Here is a 15,933-nt window from a genome sequence, read left to right as displayed (position 1 = left end):
CTCACTTTGCTGCAGAGCAGAAACTAATACAACACTGTAAATCCACTATACACCAATAAAAATTATCGCTCAAAAAAAAATTAATAAGGGACTTTTCTGGCTGTCGAGTTGTTAAGAGCCCACACTTCCAGGGCAGGGGGTGCAGGCTTAGATACCACATGCTGCATGGTCTGGTCACAATAAATAAATTTTAAAAAGCAGCAAGAGAAGGGATCGGTCCAACTAAACAGGGAAGTGGGAATGTATTTGAGGAGACAAGCCTACGCTTTGACAGGCAGTTATGCTGGCTAAAATCTCCACCCACTCCGGAAGGCCCAGGACAGACACGGTCCCCCAGCCTCTTCTCCCATACTCATTTATTGGCTCTCCATAATTTTATTCCCCGTTATTAAAGCAGGAATGACTGGGTGGGCAGGAAGGCCGGATTCCCGCATCCTGGGGGCACTGCAGGCTGACTATGACTTTGCAGGCCTGGATCTGAACATCCTCCTCAGGGTGGATGACCAAGGCGAGCAGCCGGTCGGCCAGTCGTGAGTCGTCCCCAAAGAGAGCTTCGTGTAAAGACTGCTTGTTGTAATGCCACTTCACGGCGCGGTAGTGGGGTGAACTCCGGCCTTCACTCAACCGCTCTGCAAACACCAGGACCTCAAACAGCAGACTCCCAGGCTGTGTGGACTGGAACAGGTTCAGGAAGTTGCAGTGCACCTGTGAGCAGCATGCAGCAAGGAATCAAGTCCACGGCAAGCTCTAAAGTTCTTCCTTCCTCCCATTGCCTCAGCTTCCCAATATACCTGAGCTTCAGATGCGACTGTGTAGGAATCTTTTGGTTTTCAATATCACTCTCTAACATAATTCCATTGTGGTCATAAAACATGAGTGATATGATAATATTGATTCAGGGAAGTTTGTGGAGCTTCCTTTTAAAGCTTAGCGTGTGGTTAACGTTTGTAAATATTTTGTGTACTTGAGAGGAATGAGCGTGTACTAATTGCCAAGTGTTCTGGATACATCTAATGGCTTAAGCTTATTTGTGTTATTTGCAGCAAGTGTAACCTTACCAGTTTTAGATATTTATCTATTAATTGCTGAAACAATAGTTCAAACCTTCCAAATCTTCCACTGTGGTGGTAAACATGTCCTTTTTTCTTTGTAATTATTCAGCTGTAAGAAGGAAATCCTGCTATTTGTGACAATATGGATGGACTCAGGGAACATTATGCTAAGTGAGATAAGCCAGACAGAGAAAGACAAATACTGCATGGTATCACTTACATGTGGAATACTGGGGAGAAAAAATAAGTCAAACTCATATAAACAGTAGAAAAGTAGTTGCTGGGGGCTGGGGTGGAGTGTGGGAAAATAGGGAAAGGTTAGTAAAAGGGTACATGTGCTGTGCTTAGTCGTGTCTGACTCCTTGCAACCTCAGGCTCCTCTGTCCATGGGGATTCTCCAGGTAAAAACACTGGAGTGGGTTGCCATGCCCGCCTCCAGGAGATCTTCCCAACCCAGGGATTGAACCCAGGTCTCCCGCATTGCAGGAGGATTCTTTACCATCTGAGCCACCAGGGAAGCCCAAAAGGGTACGTACTTTTAGCTAAAAGATGAAAAAGATCTGAGGATCTAATACAAAACATGGTGACTATAGTTGATATTAATAATATTGTATTATATAATTGAAGTTAGCTAAGAGAATGGAACATAAATGTTCTCACCAAAAACAAATATGTGAGGTGAGGGGATAGTTGTGTTAATTAATTAGATGGTAGGAATCTTTTCACAATGTTGTAATTTTTCCCTATTACTAAAATACTAATTTGTGTCACCTGTGTTCCTGACTCTCAGAGTTCAGAAAGTCCCTCAAAGGAAAATCTGATTCTGTTGAGAGGACAGGAGGGGTTGGTTTGCAATACAGGGGCAGAAAGAGGAACAAGCTGATCTTGTCAGGGCTGAGTCTGTCTGAAGAACCCACGATTCTGCCTTTCCCAATATCTGTTAGCATCCGCCGGCCCGCCTCTCATATCCTTTCTCACCTGGCAGTTGAGAATATCATAGAGAAGGTCGTTCTTCTGTGCCAGGCTGCTCAGCAACCGTATGGCTTGCACCTGAACAGAAGGAAAGGGCCACACATGAGAAGGCAGGTGGGCCTGAGCAGGGATGACACGAATCTCTGCTCTTCCCTCTAGGCATTGTGCCAGGGCCGGGCAGGGGGTCGGGGCCTGGGCCCCCGTCCTCAAGCACCTGTGCCAGGATATAGTCCGACTGCAGGATCTCCATCAAGGCAGGCATCACCCGTCGCAGCTGTGGATGCACGAAGTCAGGCAGTGGGAAGTTGTTGAGGAGTCTGAGGCCTGCAATGTGCAGCTCTGAGTCCCAGATGGTGGAAATCAGTTCCAGCACCTTGATGGAGTGTTCCTGGGGAGGGGCGGGGGGAGAAGAGAAGGGTTTCCTGCTTTCCCAGGACCACCCTCAACATTAGCCCACCCTCTGCCTTCACTCGGGACAACTGAGCCGACCCCACAGACACTTCCCCGCTTAAACTCTCCCTGTGGTCTGACCTATTGACCCCTCCCGCCTCCTTGAAAATCTGTCTTCACTGGGCTTATCTGTCTCAAGCTTCTTTCCCCGGTTCTTCCGCCAACCTCTTCTGTCTTCCTCCCTGCCTTAGTGACACGGTGTTAAAGACTCACAGACTCAGTGTTAAAGACTATCATATGCTGATGCCTTTCAAGTTCCTGTCTCCAGCCCAGATCTCTCCTTGAACTTGAACACAGATTCAAGTGCCAATTCCACTTCTTTCCCAGAACCTTACTAAACCTCTGAGTTAACACATTCCCATCCCCACACCTGCTCTCTCTACCACCCTTCCTGTCTCCGCTGTTGGTTACACCTGCCTTCCAGCTACTCAGACCAAAACTCCCTAGTCTCCCTTGACTCCTTTCTTTCTCTCACACCCTTTTCTAACCCTTCAGAACATCCCGTGGGCTCTGCCTTCAAAACCTGCCAACAGTCAAGCCACTGCTCACCATGCCTCTTCCGCCACCCTGGTCCAAGCCACCAGCATCCCCCCCCCAGGCTTCTGCAATAGCCTCCTCCTCCTCCCTGCTTCCAGCCTTGTCCCCGGCATCTATTCTCAGAGCAGCAGACAGGCTGGACATTCCCGGCCCTGCTCCAGAGTTGCTGATCCATTCAGGATAAAGGCTAAAATCCTTACAGTGGCTTACAAGATCTTCCGCTGCTCCCCCATTACTTCTTTGCCTCATCTCCTATTCTCTCCTCTGCTCCCACAGATTCCCTGAAAACAGGCTGGTCCCTCTGCTTAGAATGCTCTCCCTCCGATATTCTCTTATCTCCTTCAAGACTTTGCTGTTTAATGTCACCTTCTCGGGGGGTGGGGGGACTACCCTGACCACTCTCTAAGATGAGACCACCACTCCCATGCCTGCCTTCCTATCCACCCCCCTTGTATTTTTCCCTATACCACTGTCACATGAAACACATTTTTTGTTTTTAAATTTTTATTTTCAAATGATTATAAGTTCACCAGAAGTTGCAAAAACAGAGAGGTCCCAATGTGCCTTCCACCGTTTCCCTCCATAGTTACATCTTAAATAATTACAGTATCAAAACCAGGGAAATGGTATTAGTACGATGTGTATACATAGTTCTGTGTCATTTTATCATGTATGTAGATTCATGTAACCACCACTCCAGTCAACAAATTATTCCGTCAGCATCGCCACAGATCACCCTTGTGGGTGATCTTATTGTCACACTTACCCCACCCATCAAAACCAGCCCTCACCAGTGCGGGCCCCCAAGCTGTTTTCCACCTCTCTCATTTGGTCAATTTTGAGGTTATATAAATGGAAGCATACTTTGTAATCTCCCAAACCTGATGTTTTCCACTCAGTATAATGCCCTTGGGATGCATCCCAGATGTCGTGTGTATCAATAGCTTGTTTCTTTTCATTACTGAGTGACGTCCCCTGGTACTAGATTACCAGCTTGTGTAGTCATTTATCTACTGAGGGCCATTCTGCTTGTTTCTGCTTTTGACTGTTACAAATAGATCTGCTGTGAACAGGTTTTTGTACAGATGTAAGTTTTTATTTCTTCAGGATAAACGCTCAAGAGTGCAATTGCTGTTTTGCATGGTAAATGTAGAGTTTTTCGTTTTTAATCTACCAAACTGTCTTCCAGAGTGGCCGGTTTACCATTTTACATCCCCACCAGCAACATATGAAAGATTCAGTTTCTCTCCATCTTCACCAGCACTTGGTACTGTCACTAATTTTTTAGTTTAGATTATCTAATAGGTATATAGTAATATTTCATTGTCTTAAATTTGCATTTCCCTAGTGTCTAGTTAAATGTTAAACATTTCTTCATGTGCTTATTTGCAGTTGTATATCTGCTTCAGTGATATATTTCCATATCTTGTGCCCATTTTCTAACTGGATTTTTAAAAATATTGTTTTCAGAGCTCTTTGTATAAACTAGATATAAGTCTTGTGTCAGATATGTGGTTTGCAACTATTTTCTTTCAATCTGAAGCTTATCTTTTCATCCTCTTCATAGGGTCTTTCACTAAAAATGTTTTTGATTTTGATGAAGTTCAATTTATTATTTTCTTTTATAGATTGTGTTTTTAGTGTCATTTCTATGACCTCTTTATCAAGCCCTAGACCTCAAAGATTTTCTCTTTTGAAATTGCAGCATTACCCTGATGTCAGCCTTCTTTACCACTCTTCTTGATTTTTCTCAATAGCATTTGCCCCTATGAAACACTGTATGTTTCACTTATTTTTTTTAAGATTTTGTTGATTTTTAATTAGTTTTGGCTGCACTGGGTCTTTGTTGTTGCCCTCAGACTTAGTTGCTCCCTGGGATGTGGGATCTTCCCGTCCCAGGGATCAAACCTGTGTCCCAGACACTGCAAGGCAGACTCTTTAACCACTGGACCACGAGGGAAGCCCTCATTTATTTGTGTATTGCCTGCCTTGCTTTCTACTAGAATTTAAGTTCACTTGGGATAAGGTTCCTTCTTGTTCCATTCCCTGTTGTATCTCATATGCCTAGCACACTGCCCAGGCACAACGGAAGTGGTCAGTATACGTCTGTTGAATGAAAAAAGGGACCTTGGCTTCTGAGCTGCAGATGCTTGGAGCTTATTACCAAAGGCAGGTACCTTACAAGCTATACTTTTGCAAGTCACTTAAGAAGGACGCCAGAAGCCTGGGGTGGGAAACACAGACTTCCCATTAGTACCCTGCTCCTTCCTGCCCTCATCCCTCACTGACTGTTGAGATCTGAAGGGCAAGTAGGAGTTAGCAAATCTGAGGTGGGCTTTCAGGTAGCAGAACACCAGGTGCAAGAGCTGGGAGGGGAGAGAGCTTGAAACACAGTGTAAACGGCTGGGGTGTGGGCAGGGAGGTGGAGCTGGTTGTACACGTGAGTATTTTGTGTGGATTTTTATTTGGCTGCACTGGGTCGCAGTTGTGGCGTGCAGGATCTTTAGGTGTAGCATGTGGGATCTAGTTCCCTGACCAGGGGTCAAATCTGGGTCCCCAGGATTGGGAGCACTGAGTCTTAGCCTCTGAACCTCCAGGGAAATCCCTGGTCATATATTTTCTGATGAGAGCCTTGAGGAAGACCCAGCAGGGAACTGATATAATCAGATCTCTCTCAAGAGGGTGGTCTGGGCTCAGGGAACAGGGGTGAGCTCCATTTGGATGTTGGGTCAGAGGGTCTCCAGACTGAGTGGAGCAGCTGGCCATGGGTCTGGAGGTCAAGGGAGCCTGCAGGCTTTAGACAGAGACAGAGGAGAGCACATCTAAGTGGAAACTGAGGCTAGGGAGTGGCCGCTTTCACCCAGAGAGTTAGGTCCTCAGGATGCAGACCCTGGGGGAAGAAAGGACAGCGGTGCCCATGCCACTTGCATTGGAATCTGAGGGGCTTATGAAAAACAAAGCTTCCCTGAGCTGGTTCTCTGGGTGTAATGCCCTGAAATCTTCATTTTTAACCAGCTTTCTTGGCAATTCTGATATGCATGAGAATCACAGCCTTAGGGCAACTGAGAGGGCTGAGAGATGAAGTAGAAGCAGCCAGCAAGTAGAGACTTCAAAACCTTTTTTCCCTCCAAAGTCTGATGCAAAAAATAAATTTAAAGTGTGAAAAGACCAAGTGTTGGAGAAGAAATGATGCAACAGGAACACTCATGCGAGGCTGGTGGAAGGTGTAAACTGATTCAGCCCCTCTCAAAAAGTTGGGCATGCCCTTTCACCTGGCCATCCCACAACTGCATACATGCCCTACAGAAAGTCTCCCATGTCCCAAGGGTGATGCATACACGCATGCTCACGGTACCATATGCAAATGACTCAAATACCGACCCATGAGCAGTTGGATAAATAAAACTGCAGGATATTCATGAACTAGAATACTACACAACAGTGGAAAAGAAACAAAGCAGTCCCGATCAACAAGGACGAATCTTTCAATGTTGGAGGGAAAAGCCAAACCACAGAGTGCAAACCACAGACTTCCAGATCCACGAAGCATAAAAACATTCCAATTATATTTCACCTATTTATGCCTGCTGCTGTGGCCTGCTAGAAAACGATGACGCATGCATACATGATAAGACTACAAAGAAAATCAAGAAATTGATGAACAAAATGCAGAGGAATGATTGCCTCTGGTCGGGGAGGAGGCTGGCATTAAGGAGGGGCGTCCAGGGGCATCTAGTCAATTGGTCATGTTCTGTTTCTTAGCCTGAGTTCTGATTGTGTGTTCTGTTTTTGTTCTGAATATTTATTATTGATTTATTTGGCTGTGGCCGGCACAGGGATCTTTAGTTGCAGCATGTGGGATCTGGCTCCCTGATCAGGGATCGAACCTAGGTGCCCTGCATTGGGAATGTGGAGTCTTGGCCACTGGACCACAAGGGAAGCTCAGGTGTTTTACTGTTACCAAACACGCATAAAATGTTCACATGTTTTGAATATTTTAGCTATTTTTAATTAAAATATTTTGGGAGAGATCATTTGCTAGAGAGAGATTAGAGGTCACAAGGAAGATGTTTTCTAGTTTTGTCTTTTAAGATGGAAAGAATAGAGCTTGTTGAATCTAAGGGGAAGGAGCCAGGGGAGGCTATACAAAACAGAGTTTAATCAAGGAGAGGGGCCCTCAGGGGAGGGGGTAGATGCAGGACTGAGACAATCATTGAACACAGGCAGGAAGAACGCCTTTCTTCCACGGCACCAGCAGGAAAGCAGGAGAGGATGAGCAACAGGTAAGCCTGAAAGCCTAGCAGCAGGAAGCTGGGGGAGCTGACATTTGGTGGCTTCTGTTTTTCTCTACATCGCAGTACTGAAAACATTAGTGGTCCAGCCACCAGCCTTAGACCAACACAGCATGGGGTGTGGTCTGACAGTATATCTGGTTTTCGTCCCTGATTGCAGGCACAAGGTTCCTAAAATCCTTGCAATTTCCTGCTAGGAGTGTTTTTGGTTTTTATAATGAGCCTCTTTCCATCACCCCTGAATTTATGCTAATGAGGCAACTCTAGGCAGACCTCTAGATTCCTGCTGGATGAGGCCAGAAAGACCCAGCAAGGATTAGGGGGCTGACCTCTGGGGAGAAGGTTGGGGCTAGAGACTGAGTTCAGTCACCAATGGCCAATGATTAATCAATTATGCCTACATAGTAAAGCCTCCATAAATACACCTACATGACAGGGTTTGGAGAACCTTGGGTTGGTGAATATATCGAGGGGCTAGGAGGGTGGCAGGCCTGAAGAAGGCGTGGAAGCCCTTCCCCTACATTCTGCTCTTGCATCTCTTCCATTTGGCGGCTCCTCAGTTGTATCTTTTTTCCCCCTTGCTCTGAAGTGTGTGGCATGTGGGATCTCAGTTCACCAATCAGGGATCGAACCTGTACTTCCTGCATTGGGAGCACGGAGTCTTAACCACTGAACCACCAGGAAAGTCCCTCCTCAGTTGTATCTTTTATAATAAACTGTAAGTAAAACATTTTCCTGCATGCTGTGACTCTTTATAGTGAGTTATCAAGTCTGAGGAGAGAGGTCATGGGAACCTCCAACTTTACAGCTGGCCAGTGAAAAGTGGGAGACAGTCCTATGGGACTCAGCCTTCAGTGGTGGGGTCTGTACTAACCCCAGGGAGATATGTCAGAGCTGAACTATAGGACACCCAGCTGGTGTCAAGAGAGTTGGCTAGCGTCAGAAAGAACCTCGGGGGCTTCTACTTGGGGTTCAGAGATTCTCCAAGGGACTGAGTTCAGTTTTATCCTGGGATTCAAAGACTTTTCTGCCCCTATTGGGAAAGTGATCACCATTTCCCCACCAATTTCCAAGGAAAAACATATTTCTGCGTTACAAACTCAGACCCAAACAGACTTCTGAACATGACCATTCATCCTAGGCCCACTAAAGGGCCCACGGCCTGTGGACACCCCATGTGCTCTGCCCCACTCTTATTGCTAGGCTTACCTGGATTTTGAGCCTGAATTTTCTGATGCCAGAGAAAGCTTTAAGTGTGTTCAGGGCTTGGATTTTGACACTGTTGTCCTTGTCATCCAGCATGGAGCCCACCAACGTGACGTCATCGTTAGTACAACCAGAGGCCTAGTGTACGCCAGGAGAGATGGAAGAGGCAGAAGAAGCGGGGGTCCTGGTTCCCCCCAACACACACCCTGTCACCAAGACCCCTCAACACAACCCCTCCCACCCTCAGAGAGACAAGTCCCAGGACACTGCCTGGCTAGTCAGGGGGGTTGGGGGGGTACCAGGACACACGCTGGTAGCCCCCAGGGGCCAGGCTGACAGGGAGGGGTCTCCTGCCTCCCTTCCCTCACCTCGGACTCCAGCAAGTACACGCAGCGCGTGATGCTGTGTAGGATCATGCTCTTGGTGTACGCATCCTGCTTGCACTCCAAAGAGTTGAGGAGCCTCCGGAGCTCACCCGAGTCCCGCCCGTGTCGCTCTCGCTCGATTGCCAGGCCTAGACAGCCACCCCAGACCGGTTCAGGCTGTGAACTCAAAGGTGATGAAAGAAGGGGATTGGGAAGCAGGGCAGAGGGACCTGGGACACAAGGCTGCCTTGCATTTTCTGAAGAGAAGACTTCCTGCCATACACAGGACCACCATGTGCAGTTGATCAGGGTGTGCACTGCACAAGGGCACCACATCTAATGCTGCGCCATTCACATCATAAACAAAAAAGTTTTGTACGTTTACCATAACAACTTTCTGGCATATGGCAGTCATACACGGTGTTTCATCATAACTGGTATATGGCAATGATATTCTATCTAGCAGGTGGCAACACAAAGTCTTGCAGAAAGGGTTTCTTTCTCAACTTTGCACTGAGTGGTCACAGAGATTAGTGGAGGCCCTGAGCACATAGGTCCCCCAGTTTTCCCTTGGGGAGAACTGCTGATACCAAGTTTCTATCCATCCTAGATGCCAGAGTGAATGCAGAATTTAGGAACCTGCCAAATGACCCCTGAGGATGCACCTGAGTACCATCCACTATCTGGGGACCCTGCTCCAGCATCTCTAGAGTGGGTCTGCGGAAGATGGAGGTGAGAAAGAGGCACGAGAGAGGAATGTGGAGGAGTCCCCTTGGGCCCCTCAGAGGCCTGGGGAATAGGCACCTCCTGGGGCCGAGCCCTCTCCCCAGGGCGGGGACACTCACGGGCGATGCAGATGGGTGAGGCCGAGCAGAAGGGCTGCTGACATTTTATGCCGGCCTTGATGGCCTTGTAGAGGAGGTAGACGGCCCCGGCGCCTGTGGCCAGGCTCACCACACCTTTGCGGATGTCCATTTGCCTCGGGCGCTGGCGGATGCAGGACATGCCCGAGGCACCCAGCGAAGGCCTTCCGGAACCAGAACTCCAGCAGGGCCAGGAACTAGGGCACCAGAATCAGAACATGGGCAACAAAGGGAACTGGGGAAACAGCAGGACAGAGGGTGGCAGTCTGGGAACAGGGCAGCCAGGGAGCTTCGGAGGCTGCGGGAAATCAGATTCAAGACTCCAGGGAAACACAAGGTCTGGGGCAGGAAGGTCCTTCGCAGCCCCCATTTTTAGGGGACCCAGGTTGGTGGGGCCCCAACCTCCAGCTCCAGAGTTTTCCTTTCCTCCATTAGGGGGCAAAGAGAAAAGTCAAAGTGAAGTCGCTCAGTCGTGTCCAACTCTTTGCGACCCCATGGACTGTACCTGCCAGGCTCCTCCATCCATGGGATTTTCCAGGCAAGATTACTGGAGTGGGTTGCCATTTCCTTCTCCAGGGGATCTTCCCAACCCAGGGATCAAACCCAGGTCTCCTGCATTGCAGGCAGACTCTTTACCGTCTGAGCCACAAGGCAGCTTCACCATTAGAGGGCAGCAGAGGCCCAATTTCTGGAAGTTTGGATGTTTGCTGCGGGGTCAGCGGGGTTGGGGGTGTTGGGGGTTTGGGATGTGGCCCCTGGCAGCCCTGTTCCCTCACTTGCCTGGCCCTCCCATCTTTGATCTTTTCGCCATGGACCCACTTCTGGGCCTTGGAGCGTTTCTGTAGGAAGGGCCCCTCTTTCCATCGGAGGATGAAAAGATGACGAGCACCTTACAAAGTTTTCCAGAGTCTCAAGGCAAATCCATTATCTTCCAACATCCACGTGTTCCCCTTAGTGTTGACCAAAAGCTCATAAGGGCAGTTGTCTCTGCATCTCCAACATCCAGCAGTCCTGCACTTAGGAGATGTTCAAGTTATGACTTCTGTTATTCCTTGAGGATGGGAGGACAGAACATCAGAGAATCTGAATACAGGGATGCCAGGACCATTTAACCACTGTGTCTCTGGAGGAGAAGGGACCCTTGCCTTTATCATTTGTAATCTGAGAGGACCCAGATTTAGCATTCTAAAACTCCAGGGTTAAAACCTGGGTGGGTCTGTGCCATTAAACCTTGGAGGCCTGAATCTGGGAGTATCGCACCCCATCCTCCCCCAACGTATACACACAGGGTGGGAGGCAGTTGGAGGCCTCTGGAAAATGCCACCACCCTGGAGGAGGAAAAACCCAACTTTGGAGGCCTGTCTCCACCACCTCCACCACTAGGATGGGGCAGGTGAGACCAGACCCTTCCCTCCTCCTCCCCCCGCTACCCTCAGTGTCCCCACAGCCTCTGGCCTCACCTTCTGGTGCAGAACAGGGAGGAGCCCAGGCCAGGCTCAGGCCCAGAGTCAGCCCTGAGCATGGATGCCCCAGAACAGGGTTTCTCCTGCCTAGCCTTGAGCTCCTGTTGGAAGGCTTGGGGCCCTGGGCTGCTCCATCCAGGCTTGCAGGAGGTGTGGAAACACATCGCCAAGGATACTACAGCAGCCAGCCAGGTCAGTCCACTCAGAGCCTTCATCCACGTCACCCCAGGCTGCAGGCAACACTCCCAGGGGGGCCATTCTCTTCCATCCTCGGCCCTCCTCAAGAGTCATTCCTGGCCCTCTACACAGCCCCAAGGTGGGTGTATGGTCAGGCCATTCAAGATGGCTGTTCTTTTGCTCTTTCTTCTTCTCTTGCTCTACTTGTCCCTTCTCTTTTTTAAAATAAAAAAACTTGGCCGTGCTGCTTCTGTTGCGGCCCGAGGGATCTTCCGTCTTTGTTGCAGCATGAGAACTCTTAGTTGTGGCTTGTGGGATCTAGTTCCCTGACCAGGAATTGAACCCCGGGCCCCCTGTGTTAGGAGCTCAGAGTCTCAGCCACTGGACAACCGGGGAAGTCCCTTGACCAGTCTCAATTTTGCCTGCAACCTACTCACGTGACCAGGTTTGCCCCCTGCCCCAGCTAATGGCTGATCTCACCCCTGCTCTACCTGCTAATTTATTAAAGGAAACATCTGCCCTCATGATGGTTCTTAACTGAGGGGCTGTGAGGGACGTGCCCCAGCTGGTTTCCTTGGTAACTGACCAGCCAACCTGACCTCAATTTCCCCTATAAATAGTAGCCTCCTTCTACCCCGAGTGGGGAAGATTACTGCTATGGTCTGCCCGCTGTAATCCACAGGTTGTTGCTCCAGGACCTTTTGCTTAAGACCAGCGCCAACTCCCTCCCCAAACCTCCTGTCCAAAAAACCACTGAGGTCTCCATCGCTGTCTCCAGACTCTTTCTTTGGTCTTGAAGTGGGGCAACCACAAGGCTTTCAGGACTGCGGGGTGCAGCCCAATGATTGGTCAGCCTGCTGGGAGGCCAAAGAAACACCCAAGATGTTGAGAAGTCAAGGATGGGGAATGGAAGGTCACAGGCATGATCTCGAGGTGGCTGTCCACCAGCAGGTGGGGCCCTGTGGCAGCTGACTGTCATGAGAGAGGTCTTTCTCTTCCATTAAATTGATTCTCTTCCTCTCTGGTAACCTTGGAGTCTCTGTTTTCAGTTTAAAAGCAGCAGCCCTATGCTTGTGGCTCATCTGACTGCACGAGGATAGCTGGTGAATACAGACAAAATACAAGGAAGTGCATCTGCAAACCTCTCACCACTAAACAATTACAGACACAGGCTTTAGGGGATCTTAATTCAGGGACAGGCTTGTGAATTGGACGTGGCCGAAAAGTCTGGTTAGGGCCTGTGACAGTAACAAAATAAAGTGTACCCCTGGGCTTCTGGTCCCAGCTGTGGAAGGGGAGCAATGATACAGACCACGAAGGGACAACAGCCATGTGCAGCTCACACTACAAAAGGCCTACCTGGGTCTAGGATAGCTGTGAGTGAAATACAGGACCCCCATGGACGTTGATAAAGACCAAAGGCTCCACTTAACCAGGCATGAAGCTCAGGAATGGGCTGATAGAAATGACACACACTGGCCTTTCCACTTGCTTATGGACATCCCTCCCCCGGCTTCGACCAGGCTAATGGAAAGGATGAAAGAACTTAACTGAAATGGAAACCTGTTCTTTCCACCGGTGGACCAGAGGCTAACTTAAGCTCTAAGAATTCAAACTGAACATCCCAGGGGCAATCAGCCCAGGGCTATGTTAACCCAGAAGTGACTAGTCAATACTGTCTGAGCTTAACTGTTGATAGCCTAAAGACGAATGCCTACTATCGGGACAACTTACTTTTGCTCTCACCACAGGATCTTACCCCCAGAGAACACACTATCAAATGACCCGGGAACTGGCAGGGAAGTCCCTGGTGGTTTGGGTTTGCTGCCTCGTGGCAAGTACGATTGGCAAAGGAATTACAGATTTCACCTGGATTTATACTAGACCCATCTAAGGCTACTAGAGTTAATTAATCCAGCTCCTAATGGAGAAAAAGTGCCATTATACCCTGTAGGCTGAGCTTATACCACCCACCAGCCTTCAGCACTATGAATGTCTTTGTTGCTGTCCTAGGCTCTTTCTTTGGTCTCAAGGTTGGGCATCTCTGAGGCTTACAGGTCTGTGGGGTGCAGCCCACCAGTGGGTGACTACACGGACTCCCTGCACTGAAAGGTGACAGAGGCCGCTGGAGGCCCCCTCCCTCCACTGCCATGAGACCACCTATCAGGCTCCATGAACTCTGGGCAGGAAATGGCTGCCTGATGGAACTGTTCTAGGTTCCAACTCCCCTGGTGGATCCGAGGAGAGGTCCTTCAGAACAAAGTGCCAGCCCTCTTCTGAGGGCGACCCAGGGCTACTGGCCTCCTCAGTCTATGGAACTGACCCCAAGACCCTCACATCCTAAACAAATGCAGTGTTCACCTGCTCTTTAAAGTTCTCCAAAGATGCGGAGTTCTTTCTTGGCTCTAAGCTAATTCCTTCCTGCTATATCTAAGCCTTTTTTTTTTTTTTTGGTTCTGCCCTCAAATGACTCAGAGGGATCAGAAGCAGAGGCAGCCGCCCCACTATACATTTTTGCTAATCCACAGCATGAAATAGAAGAAAAAAAATAGGTATTTGTTGGTGGAAAGTCAAGGACTGTTCTTTCTTGGGAGTAACTGCTTTGGATTCCGATGATGTCTGTCTTCTTTTGAGGAGAATTAAAATATATTTGCTTTTGTGAGATTATGGTGATAACCCAGGACAGTGAATGTTCTTGGGGAGCATAAAAGAAGGCTGCAGCTCTCGGTGAGAATTTGGGTTTTGGTTCTTTTCCCCTGTCAAACCCCCAACTTTGGAATACTGGCTAGAGAGAAGTCTGAGATGCCATATACACACACAGCCAACCCCAAGTTTCTTACCTGCCCTCACCAAGGCAAAAGGGCACAGGCCATCCTAGCACACCTCTCTGCCATCTGCACCAGCTTTCCACCTTAAAGGCTGCTGATGTTCCCATCATGTTGTTCTTCAGTCGCTCAGTCATGTCTGACTCTTTGCATCCCCATGGACTGCAGCACCCCTGTCCTTTACCATCTCTGGAAGCTTGCTTAAACTCACGTCTATTAAAGTCAGTGATACCATCCAACCATCTCATCCTCTGTCGTCCTCTTCTCCTCCTGCCTTCTATCTTTCCCAGCATCAGGGTCTTTTCTTCGAATCAGGTGACCGAAGTTATTGGAGCTTCAGCATCAGTCCTTCCAATTAATATTCAGGGTTGATTTCCCAACATGTTCCAGTAACTTCCCTGGTGACTCAGACGGTAAAAGCGTCTGCCTACAATGCGGGAGATCCAGGTTCGATCCCTGGGTCGGAAAGATCCTCTGGAGAAGGCAATGGCAACCCACTCCAGTACTCTTGCCTGGAAAATCCCATGGACGGAGGAGCCTGGTGGGCTGCAGTCCATGGGGTCACAAAGAGTAGGACACAACTGAGTGACTTCACTTTCTTTCACTAGGTGCAATTTATTGAGTGTGGGTTCAACCCAGACTTCCTACTCAGTTACTGAGTTAGCTTTGTAATCTTTTTGTGCCTCATTTTCCACACCTATAAAATGGGTAAAATAGTAATACCTACTTCTCGGGTTTATCAGAACAGTGCTCAGCACACAGAGCTCACCAAATGTGACTGTGATCATTTCAATTACAAGCAGGCTTCCCCTTGGACAAAAATGTCAGGGGTGGGAAGGAAGTGAGCACTCAGACGGTTGGCCTCTATGAGGCCTAAAAGGTACATTTTTCAATCTCTTCCCTTATCCTCTATCCCTCCCACTCTGGTCGTCTTCAGGCTAATCAATCTCAACTCCTGTAGCCCATTTACTTTCTTTGCCAGTTTTGGAGTCCTCCTTGAACCCTTCAACCCCACCAAATACCTAAACCTGGAGAGCTAGGGGCATCCGGCCCATTGCCCTGGGCTATTCAGCTCCTAAAAACCATCCTTCCACGTGTAAACCCCCAAGACTACCTGCTTACTCGATCAGGACTCTAAGCATGGGTGTTTCAGCCTAGTTAATTAGAGGAGACTGACATGCTATTGGGGACCTGCTGTGCAAGTATGCCAAGGAGGCGTCCCGCACCTGCATGCCCAGGAGACGCCAAGGGGAAATCAGCTTACTCTATAATGAAAAGCGCATTGGAGTCCTTCGAGCTTCGGTTTGGGCAAGTTCCATAATCTGAGTCTCAGTTTCCTCCTCCGGAAAACGGGTCTACCAATACCCGCCTACTACACGGAAGTGCGCCTTCAGAACTGAATGCGACGCTGTACGCCCGTGACTCCAGGTGAATGGGGAAGCTCTGCACGTGCGAGCTGCCCCCGCAGAGAGCAGAGGGGTGCACGTCTGGGGACAGCCCGCGCCCTGACGTGGACCCCACGTGCTCCGAGATCGTGCCATCCAAGCTCGCGCAGACCCCGGGCCGGGAACCAGGCTGGCGGGCCTCTTGAGTAGCTCATGACGCCAGAGAAGGCGTGGGGACGCGGGAAAAAGGCGGCGAAAACCCGGGGAAGCGAAGGGGGCGGCGCCCCCCGCAGAAGGAGGACTGGGCGTGGGGCGGAGGCCGAGGCTCCTCCCGCCCTTGGCCTCC

At 49.2% G+C, this 15,933-nt stretch overlaps 1 protein-coding gene across 4 annotated transcripts; it reads right to left on the bottom strand.

Moving 5' to 3' along the window:
- Positions 1-355: 355 nt before the first annotated feature.
- On the bottom strand, positions 356-15,817 carry ARMC12 (armadillo repeat containing 12). Of its 4 annotated transcripts, XM_069564229.1 has the most exons (8): positions 11,198-12,718; positions 10,518-10,748; positions 9,720-9,934; positions 8,878-9,023; positions 8,513-8,647; positions 2,239-2,412; positions 2,031-2,102; positions 356-705 (listed from the first exon to the last, which is right to left on the bottom strand). In XM_069564229.1, exons 3-8 carry the CDS (start codon positions 9,877-9,879, stop codon positions 376-378), a joined length of 1,017 nt encoding a protein of 338 aa, XP_069420330.1. In that variant the 5' UTR covers positions 9,880-9,934; positions 10,518-10,748; positions 11,198-12,718; the 3' UTR covers positions 356-375. The 4 variants fall into 4 exon arrangements, with proteins under 4 accessions (XP_069420330.1, XP_069420331.1, XP_069420332.1 ...); XM_069564230.1 differs by lacking the exons at positions 10,518-10,748; positions 11,198-12,718 and adding an exon at positions 15,467-15,817; XM_069564231.1 differs by lacking the exon at positions 11,198-12,718 and having other exon boundaries at positions 10,627-10,753.
- Positions 15,818-15,933: the final 116 nt, after the last annotated feature.

Source organism: Ovis canadensis, chromosome 20 (assembly GCF_042477335.2).
Source record: "Ovis canadensis isolate MfBH-ARS-UI-01 breed Bighorn chromosome 20, ARS-UI_OviCan_v2, whole genome shotgun sequence".
Taxonomy (NCBI): domain Eukaryota; kingdom Metazoa; phylum Chordata; class Mammalia; order Artiodactyla; family Bovidae; genus Ovis; species Ovis canadensis.
Note: the sequence above shows the minus strand (reverse complement) of the source record. Positions and strands in the feature narration are given on the sequence as shown.

Coding starts and splice junctions, on each gene's coding strand:
- ARMC12 (XM_069564232.1), bottom strand. CDS start 9,210: ATGTGGTGCCCTTGTGCAGTGCACACCCTGATCAACTGCACATGGTGG. Junction 2,103..2,238: donor CGGACTATATCCTGGCACAG/GTGCTTGAGGAC, acceptor CCTTCTGTTCAG/GTGCAAGCCATACGGTTGCT. Junction 706..2,030: donor ATGATATTCTCAACTGCCAG/GTGAGAAAGGAT, acceptor TGCTGCTCACAG/GTGCACTGCAACTTCCTGAA.